The 22029-nt window shown below is 35.8% G+C and overlaps 1 protein-coding gene across 4 annotated transcripts in view; it reads left to right on the top strand.

Annotated features, from left to right (window-relative positions):
* The window catches only part of tmem131 (transmembrane protein 131), a 148190-nt gene that overhangs the window by 114566 nt on the left and 11595 nt on the right, over positions 1-22029 (top strand). For 3 of the 4 annotated variants that reach the window (XM_062039121.1, XM_062039124.1, XM_062039123.1), the window contains 12 exons: positions 328-400; positions 473-624; positions 698-840; positions 5630-5816; positions 5892-6077; positions 6158-6313; positions 9950-10365; positions 10458-10621; positions 15435-15568; positions 15641-15750; positions 15807-15959; positions 16027-16177. In XM_062039121.1, the coding sequence (XP_061895105.1) occupies positions 328-400; positions 473-624; positions 698-840; positions 5630-5816; positions 5892-6077; positions 6158-6313; positions 9950-10365; positions 10458-10621; positions 15435-15568; positions 15641-15750; positions 15807-15959; positions 16027-16177 (2025 nt within the window). The remainder of the gene's footprint in view (positions 1-327; positions 401-472; positions 625-697; positions 841-5629; positions 5817-5891; positions 6078-6157; positions 6314-9949; positions 10366-10457; positions 10622-15434; positions 15569-15640; positions 15751-15806; positions 15960-16026; positions 16178-22029) is intronic. The other variant, XM_062039122.1, reaches the window with a different exon arrangement.

Here is a 22029-nt window from a genome sequence, read left to right as displayed (position 1 = left end):
AGCATTGCTATAGTTTCACTTCATCTGCCTTTTTTTACAACCTACTTGAAGTTGTATTTTTCTTTTTTTTTTTTTTTTTTCTTTTTTTTTTTTTTTTTCAAAGCCAATCAGAAAGAAGGGGCGGTCTAAGCATGCCCGCCCCCAAAGTACCAAAATGAAACATGACAGCGCACAGGCCGAGACAGCGCGCGCGCAAAAGGGTGTCGCGCGCTCGCACGAAGTGGAGAATGGTACTAATGTGACGCCATATGATGCCTTCAGCTGCTCTGAGAAACATACTGATTGTTTTAAGATTGATGTACTGATATCTTCCTACTCCTTTGCCAGGTTGCAGCCAGAAAATCTATCCAACATCAACATTGACACAAACACCCTGGAGTTCCAGGTCCACAGAAAGCAGGTTAGTGAGGAGCATGTTGTGTGAGGCTACACCATCTTGGTCTCTTGACGAGACATCTTGTCTGCTTCCCAGATCTCCTTAGTAAAGAGCAGTATGGGGTTTGTGGAGGGATCAAGCAAACAGTTTGTGTACAACATGGTCCTGATGCCCAGGGAAGTCCGGTCCTTTTACGTCCGATTCACGCCGGTTGGCAACCACAGCGTCTCCTCCCTGCTCATAGTCCGGTAAGGTCGCGGCTTCGGAACGAATGGAATATCTCCTACGCCCGTCCATGTCCTCGAATTTCTTTCTTTTCAGAAATAATCTGACTGTGATCGACACCATCGTCCTGCACGGACATGGCGCCACGGAGAGCTTGAAGGTTGCCGGGAAACCCCCGGGTCGCGGAAGCTCGCTGAGGTTTAAGATGACAGAAGCTCTGCTGAGAGACTGCACAGATAGTGAGTTCAAGAGTCCGTCAAATGGCCTCACCAGAAGATGAACCCGATTTATTCATTCAGTCTTCCTTCCTTTATTGCAAGGCTTAGAATCACCTGCAATAGGTAAAAAAAAAAAGGTTACTTTAAACCAGTGGTTCAACTTTTCCACTACAGAGGAGCCCAGGATGCCCATTAACACTAAATGAGTCATTTTACTCTTGATTTTAGTCGTATTCAATAATTATATCTAACCTACTGACAGTTTACAACCTTGTCAAATGATATGAAAGCATGTGTTAATTACAAAGATGATTATTTAATACATAAACCTTAGGCTTAGGTCAATCTGATTAGGAAAATAAGTACCAACCATATGTACTGCATGAGAAGGGTCTAATAAATAACTGACAAAATTATGTGGTGCCAAAATAAATAAACTTACACTGCAAAAACTGAAATCTAAGTAAGATTAAATATCTCAAAAAGGGTGATACTTGCTTATTTTCTCTCTGATAAGATAATTCTTCTCACTAAGCAGATTTTATGTTAGTGTTTTACTTGTTTTAAGGGTTTTGGTCCTAAATGATCTCAGTAAGATATTACAGCTTGTTGCTGAGATTTGATGAGCTATATTGAGTAAAACATGCTTGAAACTAGAATATCAACTGTTGCAAAGCTGTGTCATCAACACTCACAAGTATACAACTACTTTTTTAAAGTAAACATTTCTTATTTCAAGCATGAAATAAAAAATCAAGACTTTGACACAATTGTGTCTCATAATTGAAACAGATGACAGCCAAATGGACTTAGCTGTTTTATTTTCAATGAAACAATAGAACATACGTACTCATATAGTAGTTATTAGTGAGAATATACGTATTTTAAGGTATTTTTGGGTTCATTGAAGTTAGCTAATTTTACTTGTTTTGGGAAGTCTTGACAAGCCAAATTTTCTTCTTCTATTGGCAGACAATTTTGCTTAGTTCAAATAAAATAACCCTCATTTTTGTATTTTTTTTTCTTGTTTTTGAACCCTGACTTTTTGCAGTGTAATCAGTATTGAAAATGTTTCTTAACTAAACGGTCAATAAAATGTAAGTCACTACGCACGTTGCGTAATGGCCCACAGGGAAGAATCGTCAAGAGAACCGCTAGACAAAATAGCAAGCAATTCCAAGGAATTGAAACTGGTTCAGAACCGGTTTTCGATTCCCATCCCTAGTCAATAAGTACTCCAATTTTCTGAGGTACTGAATTTGGGGTTTTCATTAGCTTTCAGATATAATCATCAAAATTCAAATAAACATTGGAAATACATCAGTTGGTGTGTGATGAAAGATTATAATATACAACTTTTTGAATGAAATCTGTAGTTTCCTAATGAAGCTTTAACTTGACGCTCCTCTACTTTCTCCGACTCCCGCTTGCTGCGGCAACAACCAACAAAACTCCAGACGCTCCTCTTCGTTTTGTATCGTTTACTTGTCAACTTAATCATTCAAAAACGTCAAACAATACCGATGTGGGAACAAAGGAATGGCAAAATAAAGCGAGTTTATTACAATAAGAGTTAGAAAAAGTAAGTAAGTTCAAAAAACTGTGTGGCTCGATTCCAGCATACCTGACTGCCATTACCCATAATGCATTGTGTCCAAACCTTATTACCACACAGATCCTTCCACCATATATGCAATTAAACAGTTACGTAATCTTCACTGTATTGAAGCAGTATAAAATAGTACATCATCAAATTATTCAGACAAATGTAATAATTACAAATAAAGTGTACCTTATAATTATTCCAAGCATGCAATATACACTGCAAAAACTTAAATCTAAGTAAGATTAAATATCTCAAAAAGGGTGATATTTGCTTATTTTCTGTCTAAGATAATTCTTCTCACTAAGCAGATTTTATGTTGGAGTGTTTTACTTGTTTTAAGTGTTTTGGTCCTAAATGATCTCAGTAAGATATTACAGCTTGTTGCTGAGATTTGATGAGCTATATTGAGTAAAACATGCTTGAAACTAGAATATCAACTGTTGCAAAGCTGTGTCATCAACACTCACAAGTATAAAACTGCTTTTTTAAAGTAATAATTTCTTATTTCAGGCATGGAAAAAAAAATCATGAATGACACAATTGTGTCTCATAATTAAAACAGATGACAGCCAAATGGACTTTGCTGTTTTATTTCCAATGAAACAATAGAAAATAGGTACTCATATAGTAGTACAGTTGGCACAGTACAGTAAACTGACAGTTAATATTTAAACATTTGACATTTCTAACAATTTTGAACAGAAATAGTTCATACACATTCAGATACAGTAAATTCTTCAAAATTACAATAAAAAATTTTTTTGCCGGGCTGTATATATGCGCACTAATTGACTGGAAGAGCACGCACTTGCCGCGATGATGTCATGTTATCGATGGAAAAATGCCTTTTTAGACCATATGATTTGCCTGAGCGGCTAGGAGACCCCGAGAGTAACAAGCGCTTGCCTTGTTGCCTTTCCATTAAGAACAATACATTAGTTTTTGGTATAAGTTTTCTGGTTTCAAGAAATGTAATGCATATCATTATGTCAAGATAATGTACTAGCATTTACTTAATTTAAGAATATTTTTCAACATATTAAGCAAATAGGTCTTTTTTTTTCTACCAAGAAATGTGCACTTATTAGTAGGGATGATGTTTGATAAGAAATTATCAAGTTCGAGCCTATTATCGAATCCTCTTATCGAACCGATTCCTTATCGATTCTCTTATCGAGTCCAGATAGGTGGTTGTATACGGGAAAAAAAACACAATATTTGGTTTAACAAAAGCTCACTTTTATTATATAAGAAAAAAAATGTAATCTAATAAATAAATAAATATTGACTGTTACCCCCCCTAATAAAATAAAATAAATAAATATTGACTGTTGTTACCCAAAGTATATTAAGTGGGATTTTTCAGAAAAACAAATATATACAGTAACACAAAAACGACCTGTCTCTGTGATCACTATAAGTGTATAAATAATAATATAGTGTTAAATAAAATCAGTCCCTTGGGCACAAAACTGGAAATAATACAGCTCTCCAAAAAGTGCACTTCTGCTGCTATTTGACATAACTGTTTGTTATGATGCTTTGACATTTTTGCACTTTATTTCTTTATTGAAAGAAAATTCTATGAAGAGAAAAGTTCTTTGCAAATGTGGTTACAATGCTAAAAAATGAAAAGTTAAAGCTAAAAAAAGAAATACACTTTATTGAGTTAACATTATTTCTTTATAGGGGGAAAGATGTTATGAGCTAGAGAATATAACAACTACACTACCCAGCATGCAACGGGAGTGACGAGCATGCGCGGTAGCCCCGAAAAGTATTGCATGTCGTCACCCGGCAGCTAAGAATGAGGTTATGAGCACGCTGTGAAAGTAAACGTCAAGAACTCAGCCAACACGCCTCGTCTGCATTATTTATAATTAGACAGACAACACATATACAGTGTGATTTTGTTTTGTTTACAAGGAAAGAAAAACAACAGTTCAAAAAGGGAGATGTGTTGTATATATATGTATGTGCTGCGGTTGCGTTAAGAACGTTGTGACAGCTGCCGTAAAGGAGGTGCGTTGCTAGCCTGGTTGCTATGTTTCCGGTTGGTGGTGAAAGTGTTGGTCATGTGTTTGTACCCTGCTAAAATCTCTCAGTAAAGTTATTCATTGGATTATAGCTTTTGTTTTGAACTTTATTACACCTTGGAGCGCTTTTTCCCATCCATTTTTTTCCTGCTTTCGCTATCTGCGCCTAATGACTGAGCTACGTGACGTCATTTCTTGTGATGTCACACGGCGCATTTCTGGTCGGGACGGGATTCGTTCCGAGGGATTCGAATAAAGAACCAACTCTTTTTCTTTACTATAGTGGTCTCGATAACGGGTACCGGTTCTCAAAAAGGGATTAGAGTCCGAGGACTCGGTTAATTTCTTATCAAACAACCGAGAAAACCGGTTTCGAGTATCATCCCTACTTATTAGTGAGAATATTCTTATTTTAAGGTATTTTTGGGTTCATTGAAGTTAGCTAATTTGACTTGTTTTGTAAAGTCTTGACAAGCCAAATTTTCTTCTTCTATTGGCAGATAATTTTGCTTAGTTCAAATAAAATACCCCTCATTTTTGTATTTTTTTTTTCTTGTTTTTGAACACTGACTTTTTGCAGTGTATACATTTTCGTATACACTGCCCATAAAAACCCATTTTTATTCACTGGCTTTTAACCCAGCATGAGACTTTAAACTGTTTTTAACTTTTAATTTTTTAACTGCTTTTTATCTAACAAAATTGTTCTTAGGGTAATTTTGTATTTGCTTTTTTAATGTGTATTTTACTTCTGTTTTAAATTTTATTTTTTAGTCTGTCCTTTGCCTTTATTTCTTTGTGGTGTACAGCCCTTTGTTTTTCAACTGTGGTTGTTTTTAAAGGGCTTTATAAATAAAGTTGGTATGGTATGGTATTATGCAAATAAAGTAAATAGTCCCCTTTTGGCTGAATAAACATAAAGCACCTTCCATAAAATGTAAATGAACTTAAATAGCATTTAGACTCCTACAAAATCACTGAAACAAATCAACTTTTTTAGTCATATTCTAATTAATTGAGTCCTGTGTGCTGTATCGCCTACTGTATGTCTGTGTGAAGTTCATTAAGAAGATGAGAATTGAGAAAATGCCCTAGAAAACAGTTTTAATGGGAACCCTGTTGAATGTTGGCCGTGCTCTCGTCCCGACTAACTGATCTCTTCCTGCAGAGAAACAAATCCACCAGCCAAACTTCACTCTGAAGAGAACGTTTCACGTGGAGAACTCGGGCCTGCTCCCCATCACCATTAGCTCCGCAAATATCAACGGGCAAGCGTGCGAAGGATTCGGATTCAAGGTCCTCAACTGTGAAGAGTTTTTACTCCAGCCAAATGCTTCGAAAGACCTGGTCATATCGTAAGTGGCTTGGCCGCGAGCTGCCTTTTACTCTACCTGCGATTTCGATTAGCGAGGCTCCTCTCGGTCTTCCAGGTTCACACCAGACTTCACCTCCTCCCGGGTGATCCGCGAGCTCAAGCTGGTGACTTGCAGCGGCTCTGAGTTTATCTTCATCCTCAACGCCTCCCTGCCCTACCACATGCTGGCGGCGTGCGCCGACACGCTGCCCAGGCCCAGCTGGGAGATGGAGCTTTACTTTATCGTGTCCGTCATCATGAGGTGAGGGCTCTGCCCCCCCCCCAGTGACCAGGGTGATACCATACTTTGAAAGGCTGACATTTTTGTTACATTTCCCGCAGTTTCATGTTTCTGCTGGTGATCGCCACCGCCTACCTGGAAGCTAAAAGCATCTGGGAGCCCTTCAAGAGGCGCGTGTCTGTAGAACCCAACTGCACCTTGGAGACGGGGAGGCCATTTGATCTCAGGGACATTGTGCAAATGCACAGTGATTCAAAGTGAGTGCAAGGCTTTACTAATGTACACAGTGGGGACAACATTTGCTGGCCCCACTATAGACTGGACTCTCACTATTATGTTAGATCCACTATGGACTGGACCCTCACTATTATGTTAGATCCACTATGGACTGGACTCTCACTATTATGTTAGATCCACTATGGACTGGACTCTCACAATATTATGTTAGATCCACTTTGGACTGGACTCTCACTATTATGTTAGATCCACTATGGACTGGACTCTCACTATTATGTTAGATCCCCTATGGACTGGACTCTCACTATTATGTTAGATCCACTATGGACTGGACTCTCACACTATTATGTTAGATCCACTATGGACTGGACTCTCACTATTATGTTAGATCCACTATGGACTGGACTCTCACACTATTATGTTAGATCCACTATGGACTGGACTCTCACACTATTATGTTAGATCCACTATGGACTGGACTCTCACACTATTATGTTAGATCCACTATGGACTGAACTCTCACACTATTATGTTAGATTCACTATGGACTGGACTCTCACATTATTATGTTAGATCCACTATGGACTGGAATCTCACACTATTATGTTAGATCCACTATGGACTGGACTCTCACAATATTATGTTAGATCCACTATGGACTGGACTCTCACACTATTATGTTAGATCCACTATGGACTGGACTCTCACTATTATGTTAGATCCACTATGGACTGGACTCTCACACTATTATGTTAGATCCACTATGGACTGGACTCTCACACTATTATGTTAGATCCACTATGGACTGGACTCTCACACTATTATGTTAGATCCACTCGAAGTCCATTGCACCGGTCGCCCAGTGGGGGAGTCCCCACATCTGCGGTTCCCTCCAAGGTTTTTCATTGTCCCATTGGGTTGAGTTTTTCCTTGCCCTGATGTGGGATCTGAGACGAGGATATCGTCGTGGCTTGTGCAGCCCTTTGAGACACTAGTGATTTAGGGCTATATAAGTAAACATTGATTGATTGATATACATGACTAGGGTGGTCTCCATACCAATATTTTGGTACCGGTACCAAAATGTATTTCGATACTTTTTGATACTTTTCTAAATAAAGGGGACCACAGAAAAATGTCATTGGCTTTATTTGAACAACAAACCTTAGTGTACATGAAACATATGTTTATTATTATAATTTAGTCCTTAAATAAAATAGTGAACATACTAGACAACTTGTCTTTTAGTAGTAAGTAAACAAACAAAGATTCCTAATTAGTCTGCTGACGTATGCAGTAACATATTGTGTCATTTATACACCTATTATTTTGTACACATTATAAAGGACAAACTGTAAAAACTGATTATTAATCCACCAGTTATCTGCTTATTTTCTGTTTCAACATGTTCTATCTACACTTCTGTTAAAATGTAATAATCACTTATTATTCTCTTCTTTGATACTTTACATTAGTTTTGGATGATACCACAAATTTAGGTATTGATCCGATAGCAAGTAGTTACAGGATCATACATTGGTCATAATTTAAGTCCTCATGTGTCCAGGGATGTATTTCCTGACTTTATAAACATAATATGAATTTTAAAAAAAGAAAGAAAAAAGATTTTGTAACGATAAAAAATATCAATGTAATCATAGTAGTATCGACTACATACGCTCTTGTACTTTGTATCATTACAGTGGATGTCAGGTATAGATACATGGCGTTTGTTTACATTGTTACGCCGGTGAGCTATTGTATCCTCCTACGTTGTGTAGTGAAGCATGTTTACCTATTCCTCGTCCTCCAGTGATAATGCTAATGTAAGAAACGTACTTTATTTGTCGCCATGGAGACAAGGATTAGTGATTTAGAAGTAGCTAAAACACCGCCGAGTGCGGATGGACATTAGCTGCTAGCTAGCTTGCCATGTCTTAAAGCACCACTTCCTGAGGGCGTTTCAGTGTTGTAACTTCACCTTTATCGTCACTTTTTACACCAAAATGCGTCCATTCTCCCTTTTCTGTCTACACACTGTGTCTGCTTGTAAGTACTCTGTGTGTGCGTGCTGCCGAACATGCTCATCTGCTAGTAAAACCAGCAATATCACGACGTGACGACGATGCGCCGTTATGCTCGTTTAAAAAAAAAGGGGGGGGGGACCGGTGCTTTTTAGAGGCGGTATAGTACCGAATATGATTCATTAGTATTGCGGTACTGTATACGGTATACCAGGGGTCACCAACCTTTTTGAAAGCAAGAGCTACTTCCTGGGTACTGATTAATGCGAAGGGCTACCAGTTTGATACACACTTAAATAAATTGCCAGAAATAGCCAATTTGCTCAATTTACCTTTAACTCTGTTATTATTAATAATTAATGATATTTACACTTAACTGAACGGTTTAAAAGAGGAGAAAACACGAAAAAAATGACAATTAAATTTTGAAACATAGTTTATCTCCAATTTCGACTCTTTAAAATTCAAAATTCAACCGAAAAAAAGAAGAGAAAAACTAGCTAATTCGAATCTTTTTGAAAAAATTAAAGAAAGAATTTATGGAACATCATTAGTAATTTTTCCTGATTAAGATGAATTTTAGAATTTTGATGACATGTTTTAAATAGGTTAAAATCCAATCTGCACTTTGTTAGAATATATAACAAATTGGACCAAGCTATATTTCTAACAAAGACAAATCATTATTTCTTCTATATTTTCCAGAACAAAATTTTTAAAAGAAATTCAAAAGAGTTTGAAATAAGATTTAAATTTGATTCTACAGATTTTCTAGATTTGCCAGAATAATTTTTTTGAATTTTAATCATAATAAGTTTGAAGAAATATTTCACAAATATTCATCGTCGAAAAAACAGAAGCTAAAATGAAGAATTAAATTAAAATGTATTTATTATTCTTTACAATAAAAAAAATAAACTTACTTGAACATTGATTTAAATTGTCAGGAAAGAAGAGGAAAGAATTTAAAAGGTAAAAAGGTATATGTGTTTTAAAATCCTAAAATCATTTTTAAGGTTGTATTTTTTCTATAAAATTGTCTTTCTGAAAGATATAAGAAGCCAAGTAAAAAAATGAATGAATTTATTTAAACAAGTGAAGACCAAGTCTTTAAAATATTTTCTTGGATTTTCAAATTCTATTTGAGTTTTGTCTCTCTTAGAATTAAAATGTCGAGCAAAGCGAGACCAGCTTGCTAGTAAATAAATACAATTAAAAAAATAGAGGCAGCTCACTGGTAAGTGCTGCTATTTGAGCTATTTTTAGAACAGGCCAGCGGGCTACTCATCTGGTCCTTACGGGCTACCTGGTGCCCGCGGGCACCGCGTTGGTGACCCCTGCGGTATACTGTACAACCCTAGTTGAAAGTACTCTTTTTTTTCTTGCATGGCCAGCGTGCTGGTGCTTGAGCAGTGGTTATTATTTATCTACTTCATTATTTATTTTTTATCAACCAAATATGGTTATCATGTGTGTATATATTGTATCTGCTAGTGAAGTTCTGTTGTATAAAAAAAATTAACACATACAGTATCATGATAAGACTTATGAAATTTAAGTGGTCATTCAAAGTTTGTTGCAGTTACAATCTAGATGCCAAGATAACCACCGCTGTTCTGACTTACCTTTCAGTGAGTCCTCCCAGAACTCCAGGGCGTTATACGTGTCCAGCAACGGAGCGGCGCGCCCTGCAGCACGACCGGGTAGCAGCCGAACCTTGTCGGACTCTGACAGCCACGACAAGCGCTCCAGGATCGGCTTGAACCGGTCCTCTATGCAAGCCACTTCCTCCTCGCTGTTGCCCAGAGGAGGAAGTGGCACCTCACCCCAAGACGGCCCTCCGGCGACCTGCCAGCTGACATACCGCAAGGCTCGCAGCACCAAACCGGACCTCCAGGGTCAAAGTTCAGCCACGACGTTGCCGCTGCACAGACCCTTGTGCCCTGACGACTCCGAGTACGCCAACCTGCTCGGAGCTATGGACAACGACCTGGACCGTCCAGACCCGCTTAGTCCGGACCAGAGCTCTCAGTCACCTCGGAACAAAGGTGGACTTAATGTCATTTTTATCAGACATTGAGGCGGAGATTAGATGGAAGTCTTTAGCCGGACCGTTGGTGTCCTTGTGGTGTTTTTGCAGAGTCCAAAGCGAAGCTGCGAGGCAAAACAAAAGCTCAGAGGAAAAAGGAGGAAAAAGAAAAGAAATTCACGAGCAAGACTCAGGGCGACGAGCTGAAAGACGACGACAGCTCCTCCACGACCACGGAGACGTCCAATCCCGACGTGGAGACAAATATTAAAGAGGTACCTCTACATTGTCTTGTTATACATTTCTTCTATTTCAGTGCGAAAAAACACGTTTTTGGTGCCCTACTTTGGGGTACCAAGTAGGGCTGGGCGATATGGCCTTTTATTAATATGTGGATATGTTTAGGCCAGGGGTCACCAATCTTTTTGAAACCAAGAGCTACTTCTTGGGTAGTGATTAATGCGAAGGGCTACCAGTTTCAAAACACTTAAATAAATTGCCAGAAATAGCCAATTTGCTCAATTTACCTTTAACTCTGTTATTATTAATAATTAATGATATTTACACTTAATTGGACGGTTTAAAAGAGGAGAAAACACGAAAAAAATGACAATTAAATTTTGAAACATAGTTTATCTTCAATTTCGACTCTTTAAAATTCAAAATTCAACCGAAAAAAAGAAGAGAAAAACTAGCTAATTTGAATCATTTTGAAAAAATTAAAAAAAGAATTTATGGAACTTCATTAGTAATTTTTCCTGATTAAGATTAATTTTTGAATTTTGATGACATGTTTTAAATAGGTTAAAATACAATCTGCAGTTTGTTAGAATATATAACAAATTGGACCAAGCTATATGTCTAACAAAGACAAATCATTATTTCTTCTAGATTTTCCAGAACAAAAATTTTAAAAGAAATTCAAAAGACTTTGAAATAAGATTTAAATTTGATTCTACAGATTTTCTAGATTTAGCAGAATAATTTTTTTGAATTTTAATCATAATAAGTTTGAAGAAATATTTCACAAATATTCTTCGTCGAAAAAACAGAAGCTAAAATGAAGAATTTAATTAAAATGTATTTATTATTCTATACAATAAAAAAAATAAATTTACTTGAACATTAATTTAAATTGTCAGGAAAGAAGAGGAAGGAATTTAAAAGGTAAAAAGGTATATGTGTTTAAAAATCCTAAAATCATTTTAAAGGTTGTATTTTTTCTCTAAAATTGTCTTTCTGAAAGTTATAAGAAGCAAAGTAAAAAAATTAATTAATTTATTTAAACAAGTGAAGACCAAGTCTTTAAAATATTTTCTTGGATTTTCAAATTCTATTTGAGTTTTGTCTCTCTTAGAATTAAAAATGTCGGGCAAAGCGAGACCAGCTTGCTAGTAAATAAATAAAATTTAAAAAATAGAGGCAGCTCACTGGTAAGTGCTGCTATTTGAGCTATTTTTAGAACAGGCCAGCGGGCTACTCATCTGGTCCTTACGGGCTACCTGGTGCCCGCGGGCACCGCGTTGGTGACCCCTGGTTTAGTCCATGTCACGATACACCATATATATGTGGATATGTTTAGTCCATGTCACGATACACCATATATATGTGGATATGTTTAGTCCATGTCACGATACACCATATATATGTGGATATGTTTAGTCCATGTCACGATACACCATATATATGTGGATATGTTTAGTCCATGTCACGATACACCATATATATGTGGATATGTTTAGTCCATGTCACGATACACCATATATATGTGGATATGTTTAGGCCATGTCACGATACACCATATATATGTGGATATTTAGCCTTAGCCTTGAATGAACACTTGATGCATATAATCACAGCAGTATGATGATTCTATGTGTCTACATTAAAACATTCTTCTTCATACTGCATTAAAATATGCTACTTTTAAACTTTCATGCAGAGAGGGAAATCACAACTAAAAGTGTATTTATTAAACAGTTATGAAGCAGTGGCACAAACATTCATGTCATTTCCAGAACAGAAAGTGCAAGATTGTCAGAGAAATTTTAAAACAAGCTATCAGTGCACTTTTGTGCATGATGTCACTAAGATGACATATCAAAACAACACTAAATTAAAGTACACTTTTTGTACAGAACGCCACTACAATAGTTTAAAACAAATAAAGTGCACTTTCGTGCATGATGTCACACAAGATATTTCAATAAGTGTCAAATAAAAATGAGCTGCATAATAGGAAATCAAATAGTGTAGGTTCCTGCGGACGTTATCTCCTTCTGTTGTTGACTATTCTTTTCATACGGTGTTGATGTGGAAATGGTTGCTTGGGCATTTTGTTGGTGTGGCACCGGCCGGAGATTTTGACATGCGGAGTTTCAAGCACTCTTCATTCTCTAGCGGGTGACTTTTCAAATGATGCTACACATTAGCAGTGGTGCTAATTTTTGTAGCAACGCTTTTGCCGCATACTTGACATATTACGGTTGTCTGTTCAACATCTTCCCGCTTGAAGCCAAACGACCGCCAGACGATGGACTTGGGAATTAATTCTTCCTCCTCCATTTGTTACCAGATTAGCACCTTCTATTTAAAAAAAAAAAAAATATATATATATATATATATATATATATATATATATATATATATATATATATATATATATATATATATATATATATATATATATATATATATATTTTTTTTTTTACATAAATACAATCATGTGTGCTATCACTGCAGACTGTATTGATTTATATTGATATATAATGTATATATTGTGTTTTTTATGTTGATTTCATAAAAAAAAAATATATATATATTTTTAATTTCTTGTGCGGCCCGGAACCAATCGGTCTGCGGCCCGGTGGTTGGGGACCACTGCTTTAGGGCAGGTGTGTCACACTCGTTTTCAATGAGGGCCGCTTCGCAGTTATGGCCGCTTGTAACAGCAACTTATGTGTATTTGATTATTCTATGTGTTATGTACACTGCAAAAAGAAACATCTGTAGATTTTACAGTAAAAAAAACCTGGCAACTTAGTCACCATAAATTTACTGTAAAATATAGTGTTTTTAGGACATATTACAATAAATGGAAAAACAGTACCACCGTTTTTAATGGAAAAGAAAGTGGCTCGATGATTTAATCATAGGCACTACAGGAAGTGATCACGGCGCCGCTATAAATAGTTTGTCTGCGTTAGCGCTTATAATAACAATATCACTAATACTTGGTTAATATTCAAGGCACGAAATGTAAATGGAGTATTGTTGGTGCTTTTTGAATGGTTATTTAGCGGATTTTATGGGCGGAATAGTGAAGCCACTCACTGTAAGCGGACTTTTTATTTATGTTTATTTAATATTTAGAATGCATCCCAAAAAAATCAATCCGTCCTGTCTTCAATGATTGTGAACGATAGACAAAAAAGATAAAAAAGTGCAGTTCCCCTTTAAAACTCAAAATATTTTTTAAATAAAGTCGAAATCCTAAGAAAGTCATAATTGATGAGATAAGAAGTCGAAATGTTCAGACAATAAGTCATAATTAAGAGATACAGTACATTTTATTTTTGTGTGTTTTCTTTGGAGGTTAAAAAAAAGGAAATTATGGAAATGTTATATACCTTAAAACTCAATCAACCCATGTTGAAGTATTGAGAAGAAAGTCATAGTTATGAGATACAAAGTCGTAATTATGAGATACAAAGTCGTAATTATGAGATACAAAGTCGTGATTATGAGATAAAAAGTAGAAATTATGGGATTAAAGGTTTAAATTATGAGATAAAAGTTGTAATTTTGAGACAAAAAGATATATTTAAGAGATACATTTTATTTCTTTGTGTGTTTTGTTTGGAGGTTAAAAAAATGTGATGTGTGACTGTTCTTCTGGAAATTCCATATACCTTCAAATTCAATCAACCAATGTTGAAATATTGAGAAGAAAGTCGTAATTATGAGATAAAAAGTCGTAATTATGAGATACAAAGTCGTAATTATGAGATACAAAGTCGTGATTATGAGATAAATAGTAGAAACTATGAGATTAAAAATTTAAATTATGAGATAAAAAGGTTAAATTATGAGATAAAAGTTGTAATTTTGAGACAAAAAGATACACTACCATTCAAAGGTTTGGGGTCACATTGAAATGTCCTTATTTTTGAAGGAAAAGCACTGTACTTTTCAATGAAGATAACTTTAAACTAGTCTTAACTTGAAAGAAATACACTCTATACATTGCTAATGTGGTAAATGACTATTCTAGCTGCAAATGTCTGCTTTTTGGTGCAATATCTACATAGGTGTATAGAGGCCCATTTCCAGCAACTATCACTCCAGTGTTCTAATGGTACAATGTGTTTGCTCATTGGCTCAGAAGGCTAATTGATGATTAGAAAACCCTTGTGCAATCATGTTCACACATCTGAAAACACTTTAGCTCGTTACAGAAGCTACAAAACTGAGCAGATTGAGTTTCTGGAGCATCACATTTGTGGGCTCAATAAAACGCTCAAAATGGCCAGAAAAAGAGAACTTTCATCTGAAACTCCACAGTCTATTCTTGTTCTTAGAAATGAAGGCTATTCCGCAAAATTGTTTGGGTGACCCCAAACTTTTGAACGGTGGTGTATAATTAAGAGAAATTGTATTTCTTTGTGTGTTTGGTTTGGAGGTTAAAAAAAGGAACATTTGACGTGTGGCTGTTCTTCTGGAAATTGTATATACCTTCAAATTCAATCAACCGATGTTGAAATATTGAGAAGAAAGTCATAATTATGAGATAAAAATGTGTAATTTTTAGCTAAAAGTTGTAACTTTGAGATAAAAATCCATCAGAAGAGCCTCACACCTGGAGGCATCATGAAGGAAGACAAGTGAAGTTGTCATTCCTCAGTGTAGCGACGCACCATTACCAATTGTTCTTTTCCCTTTTGTAAAGTAAGAATCATTTCTGGGTGTGCACTGCAAGCAATAAACGTCAGCACTCAGTTTGGACATAGCTGCTTTCATGTTGTCTCCAGTTGGAGCCAGCTCCATCATGGTGGTTGTGTGTAAAACTCCTCCTCTCTTCCCTGCCAGGAACCAGCAAAAAAGAAAGGACGGACAACAAACACAGCGAAAGAAGCAAGAGAAGAACCTTCCAGTTTCCTTACCAAACATAAAAGTAAAAAACAGGTCTCTTCAAAGAAGGAGAACCAAGTAGAAAAATCCAGGTGTGTATTTAGTGAAATGTCAGCTCCCAGGTGTGTTAGTTACCTTGCTCCTTCATTGGCTTTGTTCTTCAGTTCCTTGGAGCTGCCGTATGTCACGCTGCTTGAGAACAAACCGCGAAAGTCCAAAAGTCTCCACCCCGCCCCAACTGCCCCTAAGTTACGGCCGCTGCAGAAACCCAGATGTGAGTCCTACTTTCTTGTGTTTTTTTTCTCTCTTGAACACCTTTTCCTCCCGCAGTTGATGCCAAGGTAGAAGAGAGCCGCTCTGCCTTGCTGGCCAAACTATTGTCGAGCAGCTTGGCACAGGAGCTGGGTCATAGTAGCGGCTCCGAGGGCGAAAAGGACTTCGCCCTGCCGGAGTGGGACGTGCCCGTTTCCTCACACAGCGTTGGTAAGTGCCTACTCCTACACTCCCGTTGGAATCATCCTTTTTCGACGCAACCTTTTCTTCTCCCCAGCAGCAGATAGTCTCCAGCAGATCTCCCTCCAGACATTAAACGCAGACCCCTTCTTAAAAAGCTCCGCCACGGCGGGGGCTTACTCCCCGCCGCCCACCTCCCCCAGCTTGTTGTCCCGAGGAAGCTACAGCAGCGTCCTCAACAGCAACAGGTGAGCACCTCAGGCTGTGACTACCAACCGTGAGATGTGCCAGAAATGATACACCGCCCTTAAACACGGGGGTGGCAAAGTTTGTGGCAAATCTCTTACAATATATACAGTGAAGTATATGTATCTCAATAAGTTACAATTAGTCATTTCCACTGATTCCATTGAAAAAGTTGACTTTTGCGACACAACAAAAATGTATTTTTTAAAGTTTGAATTTGGATAATAGCTTACAGTTGATGAAAACTCAAATTCAGAATGTCATACATGAGACAACAAGATCAATCAAAACTATTGAGATAAAAGTCGAAATCAGAAGATAAAAGGTCATAATTATGAGAATTCAAAATTATGAAATAAGAAGTTGAGATAAAAAGTCGAAATCAGAAGATAAAAGGTCATAATTATGAGAATTCGAAAATATGAAATAAAAATTTATTATGAGATACAAAGTTGAAATTGTGAAATAAAAAGTCATAATTAAGAGATAGAATGTTGAAATTGAGGTTAAAAAGTCCAAATTATAAAAATGCAGTCAACATGAGCTATAAAGTCATAATTATGAGATGAAAAATTGAAATTATGAGAAAAAAATTGAAAGTATGAGATAAAAGTCAAAATTATAAATTACAATTCTATACTTTTGAGATGAAAAGTCAGAATTGGAGATTAAAAATTGAAATTAGTTAAAAAGTTGAATTAACGAGATAGTCATTATGATATAGTCGAAATCATGAGATAAAAAGTCAACATTACAAGATAAAAGGTCATAAAAATTATGAAATAAAAAATTGTTAGACAAAAAGTCAAAATTGTGAGACAAAAAGTCAAAATTGTGAGACAAACAGCCATGATTATGAGATAAAAAGACATGATTATGAGATGCAAAGTCAAAATTAGGAGATAAAACGTTAATCATAATTATGAGATTAAAAAAAAATAGAAATTATAAGATAAATGTTCATAATTATGAGAATTCGAAAATATGAAATACAAATTCGTAATGAAAAATATGAAATACAAATTGATAATGAGATAACAAATCTAAATTTTGAGATAAAAAGTCATGTTAGTCATAATTATGAGATAAAAAATCTACAATTAAGGAATAGGATGTTGAAATTGAGGTTAAAAAGTCAAAATTATAAAATGCAGTCAAAATGATGAGTTATAAAGTCATAATTATGAGAAGAATAATTGAAATTATGAGGGGAAAAAAATTGAAATTATAAGAAAAAAAAGCTTACAGTTGATGAAAACCCAAATTCAGAATGTCATACATGAGACAACAAGATCAATCCAAACTATGAGATAAAAGTCGAAATCAGAAGATAAAAGGTCATACTTATGAGAATTCGAAAATATGAAATAAAAATTCATTATGAGATACGAAGTTGAAATTGTGAAATAAAAAGTCATATTTAAGAGACAGAATGTTGAAATTGAGGTTAAAAAGTCAAAATTATAAAATGCAGTCAACATTATGAGCTATAAAGTCATAATTATGAGATGAAAAATTGAAATTATGAGAAAAAAATTGAAAGTATGAGATAAAAGTCATAATTATAAATTATAATTATATATTTTTGAGATGAAAAGTCAGAATTGGAGATTAAAAATTGAAATTAGTTAAAAAGTTGAATTAACGAGATAGTCATTATGATATAGTCGAAATCACGAGATAAAAAGTCAACATTAGAAGATAAAAGGTCATAAATATTAGAAATTAAAAATTATGAAATTAAAAATTGTGAGACAAAAAGTCAAAATTGTGAGACAAAAAGTCAAAATTCTGAGACAAAAGTCAAAATTATGAGACAAAGAGCCATGATTATGAGATAAAAAGCAATGATTATGAGATAAAAAGACATAACAAAATTCAAAGTCAAAATTAAGAGATCGAATGTTGAAATTGAGGTTAAAAAGTCAAAATTATAAAATGCAGTCAACATTGAGCTATAAAGTCATAATTATGAGATGAAAAATTTAAAATTATGAGAAAAAAAATTGAAATTATGAGATTGTCAAGATTATGACAAATAATTATGAGATAAGAAGTCATAATTATAAATTAGTGTGTATATATACTTTGAGATGAAAAGTGAGAATTTGAGATTAAAAGTTGAAATTCAGTTAAAAAGTTGAAATAACGAGATAGTCATTATGGTGTAGTCGAAATCATGAGATAAAAAGTCTAAATTAGAAGATAAAAGGTCATAAATATTAGAAATTAAAAATAATGAAATAAAATATTGAGACAAAAAGTCAAAATTGTGAGACAAAAAGTCAAAATTATGAGACAAAAAGTCAAAATTATGAGACGAAGAGCCATGATTATGAGATAAAAAGCAATGATTATGAGATAAAAAGCAATGATTATGAGATAAAAAGACATGATTATGAGATAAAAAGACATGATTATGAGATGCAAAGGCAAACATCCATCCATCCATTTTCTACCGCTTATCCCATGTGGATCACAATTGTTTTTGTCTAGAATTGAGATTACAGTTCTCTGGCACAATTATGAAATAAAAATTATGAGATAAAAAGTCGAAATCATAAGATAAGAGGTCATGATTAGGAGAATTCAAAAATATGAAGTAAAAATTAATTATGAGATACAAAGTCGAAATTGTGAAAGAAAATGTTCACAAAATGTTGATCAGCTTTAGGAAAACAACCTTGTGTCAACTTGAGTTTGGTGGGTATTGCGCTTCATAGTGCAGGGTTAGGATATTGAAGTCTGTCTTTGTTTCTTTCCTTTTGCCTTGTATGCTTTCATCACACTGTGCTTTATGGTGGAAGACATCTGCAATGATGGCTTATGATATCGCCTTAGCTTTTGTCGTCGTCTGGCTTGGATCCAACATGTTACAAACCTTTTTTGGGGTGGTTGACTCTTTCATTCTTTTCTTTGTCCCTATCGCAGAAGTTCCTCTTCCACAATTCTCACTTTTCTTCTCCTGCAGGTGCAGGCTCACTTGTTGTAGTTCAGGGGTGGCCACACTTTTTCTGCAGGCCAGCTACTTTTCAATGTACCAAGTGGAGGGGATCTACCTCATTCATATATATCATTTATATTGATTTATTTATGAAAGAGGTGTTAACAAGTTAAATGTGTTTAATGATAATACAAGCATGTTTCTTTCATGCAGACAAGAATATAAGTTGGTATGATTGTGATGACTTGCATTGATTGGAATCAGACAGTAGTAGAGATGTCCGATAATATCGGTCTGCCGATATTATCGGCCGATAAATGCGTTAAAATGTAATATCGGAAATTATCGGTATCGTTTTTTTTATTATCAGTATCGTGTTTTTTTTTGTTTTTTTTTGTTTTTTTTTATTAAATCCACATAAAAAACACAAGATACACTTACAATTAGTGCACCAACCCAAAAAACCTCCCTCCCCCATTCACACTCATTCACACAAAAGGGTTGTTTCTTTCTGTTATTAATATTCTGCTTCCTACATTATATATCAATATATATCAATACAGTCTGCAAGGGATACAGTCCGTAAGCACACATGATTGTGCGTGCTGCTGGTCCACTAATAATACTAACCTTTAAAAGTTATTTTACAAATTTTCATTCATTACTAGTTTCTATGTAACTGTTTTTATATTGTTGTACTTTCTTTTTCATTCAAGAAAATGTTTTTAATTTATTTATCTTATTTTATTTGATTAATTTTTTTAAAAAGTACCTTATCTTCACCATACCTGGTTGTCCAAATTAGGCATAATAATGTGTTAATTCCACGACTGTGTATATCGGTTGATATCGGTATCGGTTGATATCGGTATCGATAATTAAAGAGTTGGACAATATCGGCATATCGGATATCGGCAAAAAGCCATTATCGGACATCCCTAGACAGTAGTGATGATAACCTCCACATTTATTAAATGGAGGAGAAAAAAAGTCCTCCTTTCTGTCCAATACCACATGAAAGTTTGTCCAGCTTCCATACTCCTTTTTATACACTTTACAAGAAATACATTGGCGGCAAACTCCGTAGCTTGCTAGCTTTATGAGACTCTTATTTTGTTAGCGCAGGCAGGATGAAGCAGCGCTTTTATTGTGAAGACAGGAACTGTGCAGTCGGTCTTTAGAGTTTTGACGGCAGGTACGGCGCGTTGAAATAAGTGCTACTTGCCTTCCTGTCAGTCATTTTTTCTTAATGATGATGTGGCAGCAGCCAGTGTCATCTCACAAGACCCCCGGGTGGCGTGACTGTCAATCAAGTGACCAAAGTCACATCTTGGTGAATATTTTTTTAAATGCCTGGATGGCGATGGACTGACACACCCTCCGCCATCCACCGCTAGCTCGCCATCCACGTAATGGCCACCGCTGATGTAGACTCTTTACCATTGGCCAAGGGAGGAGGCAGCTAGCGCTTCATTATTTTTCTTTATTTTCATGACTATTTACATTGTAGATTGTCACATCAAAACTATGAATGAACACATGTGGAGTTATGTACTTAACAAAAAAAGGTGAAATAACTGAATATGTTTTATATTATAGTTTCTTCAAAATAGCCACCCTTTGCTCTGATTACGGCTTTGCACACTCTTGGCATTCTCTCCATGAGCTTCAAGAGGTAAGTCACCTGAAATGGTTTTCACTTCACAGGTGTCATAGTTTTGATGCCTTCAGTGACAATCTACAACGTAAATAGTCATAAAAAATAAAGAAAACGCATTGAAATGAGAAGGTGTGTCCAAACTTTTGGCCTGTACTGTATGTGACTCATCACAATTAAACCTAAGGTGTATTGACCTCTACTGGTCAAATCTAGCGCTACATGTACTAAACTGGCTTTTATCGCCAGAGTTGGTATCAGACTAGAGATGTCCGATAATGGCTTTTTTGCCGATATTCCGATATTGTCCAACTCTTAATAACCGATTCCGATATCAACCGATACCAATACATACAGTGGTGGAATTAACACATTATTATGCCTTAATTTTGTTGTGATGCCCCGCTGGATGCATTAAACAATGCAACAAGGTTTTCCAAAATAAATCAACTCAAGTTATGGGAAAAAAATGCCAACATGGCACTGCCATATTTATTATTGAAGTCACAAAGTGCATTATTTGTTTTAACATGCCTCAAAACAGCAGCTTGGCATTTGGGACATGCTCTCCCTGAGAGAGCATGAGGAGGTTGTGGTGGGGGTGAGGGGTAGGGGGTAGCGGGGGGTGTATATTGTAGCGTCCCGGAAGAGTTAGTGCTGCAAGGGGTTCTGCGTATTGTTTATGTTGTGTTACGGTGCGGATGTTCTCCCGAAATGTGTTTGTCATTTTTGTTTGGTGTGGGTTCACAGTGTTAAACTTGTTTATACGGCTACCCTCAGTGTGACCTGTATGGCTGTTGACCAAGTATGCCTTGTGAAGAGCCGTAGATATTATGTGACTGGGCCGGCACGCAAAGGCAGTGCCTTTAAGGTTTATTGGCGCTCTGTACTTCTCCCTACGTCCGTGTACACAGCTGCCTTTTAAAAAGTCATAAATTGTACTTTTTGAACCCGATAGCGATAATTTCCTATGTCACATTTTAAAGCATTTATCCGACTGCCGATATCATCGGACATCTCTATATCAGACCAATAACAGCAAGACAGGCAGCAATTTTAATACAAAACACAGTTAATATTAGGGATGTCCGATAATGGCTTTTTGCCGATATCCGATATTCCGATATTGTCCAACTCTTTAATTACCGATACCGATATCAACCGATATCAACCGATATATGCAGTCGTGGAATTAACACATTATTATGCCTAATTTGGACAACCAGGTATGGTGAAGATAAGGTACTTTTTGA

The sequence above is a fragment of the Entelurus aequoreus genome, linkage group LG27, assembly GCF_033978785.1.
Source record: "Entelurus aequoreus isolate RoL-2023_Sb linkage group LG27, RoL_Eaeq_v1.1, whole genome shotgun sequence".
In the NCBI taxonomy this organism is placed as follows: Eukaryota; Metazoa; Chordata; class Actinopteri; order Syngnathiformes; family Syngnathidae; genus Entelurus; species Entelurus aequoreus.
The sequence above is the reverse complement of the archived record's forward strand: the minus strand, read 5'-3'. Positions and strand labels throughout refer to the sequence as shown.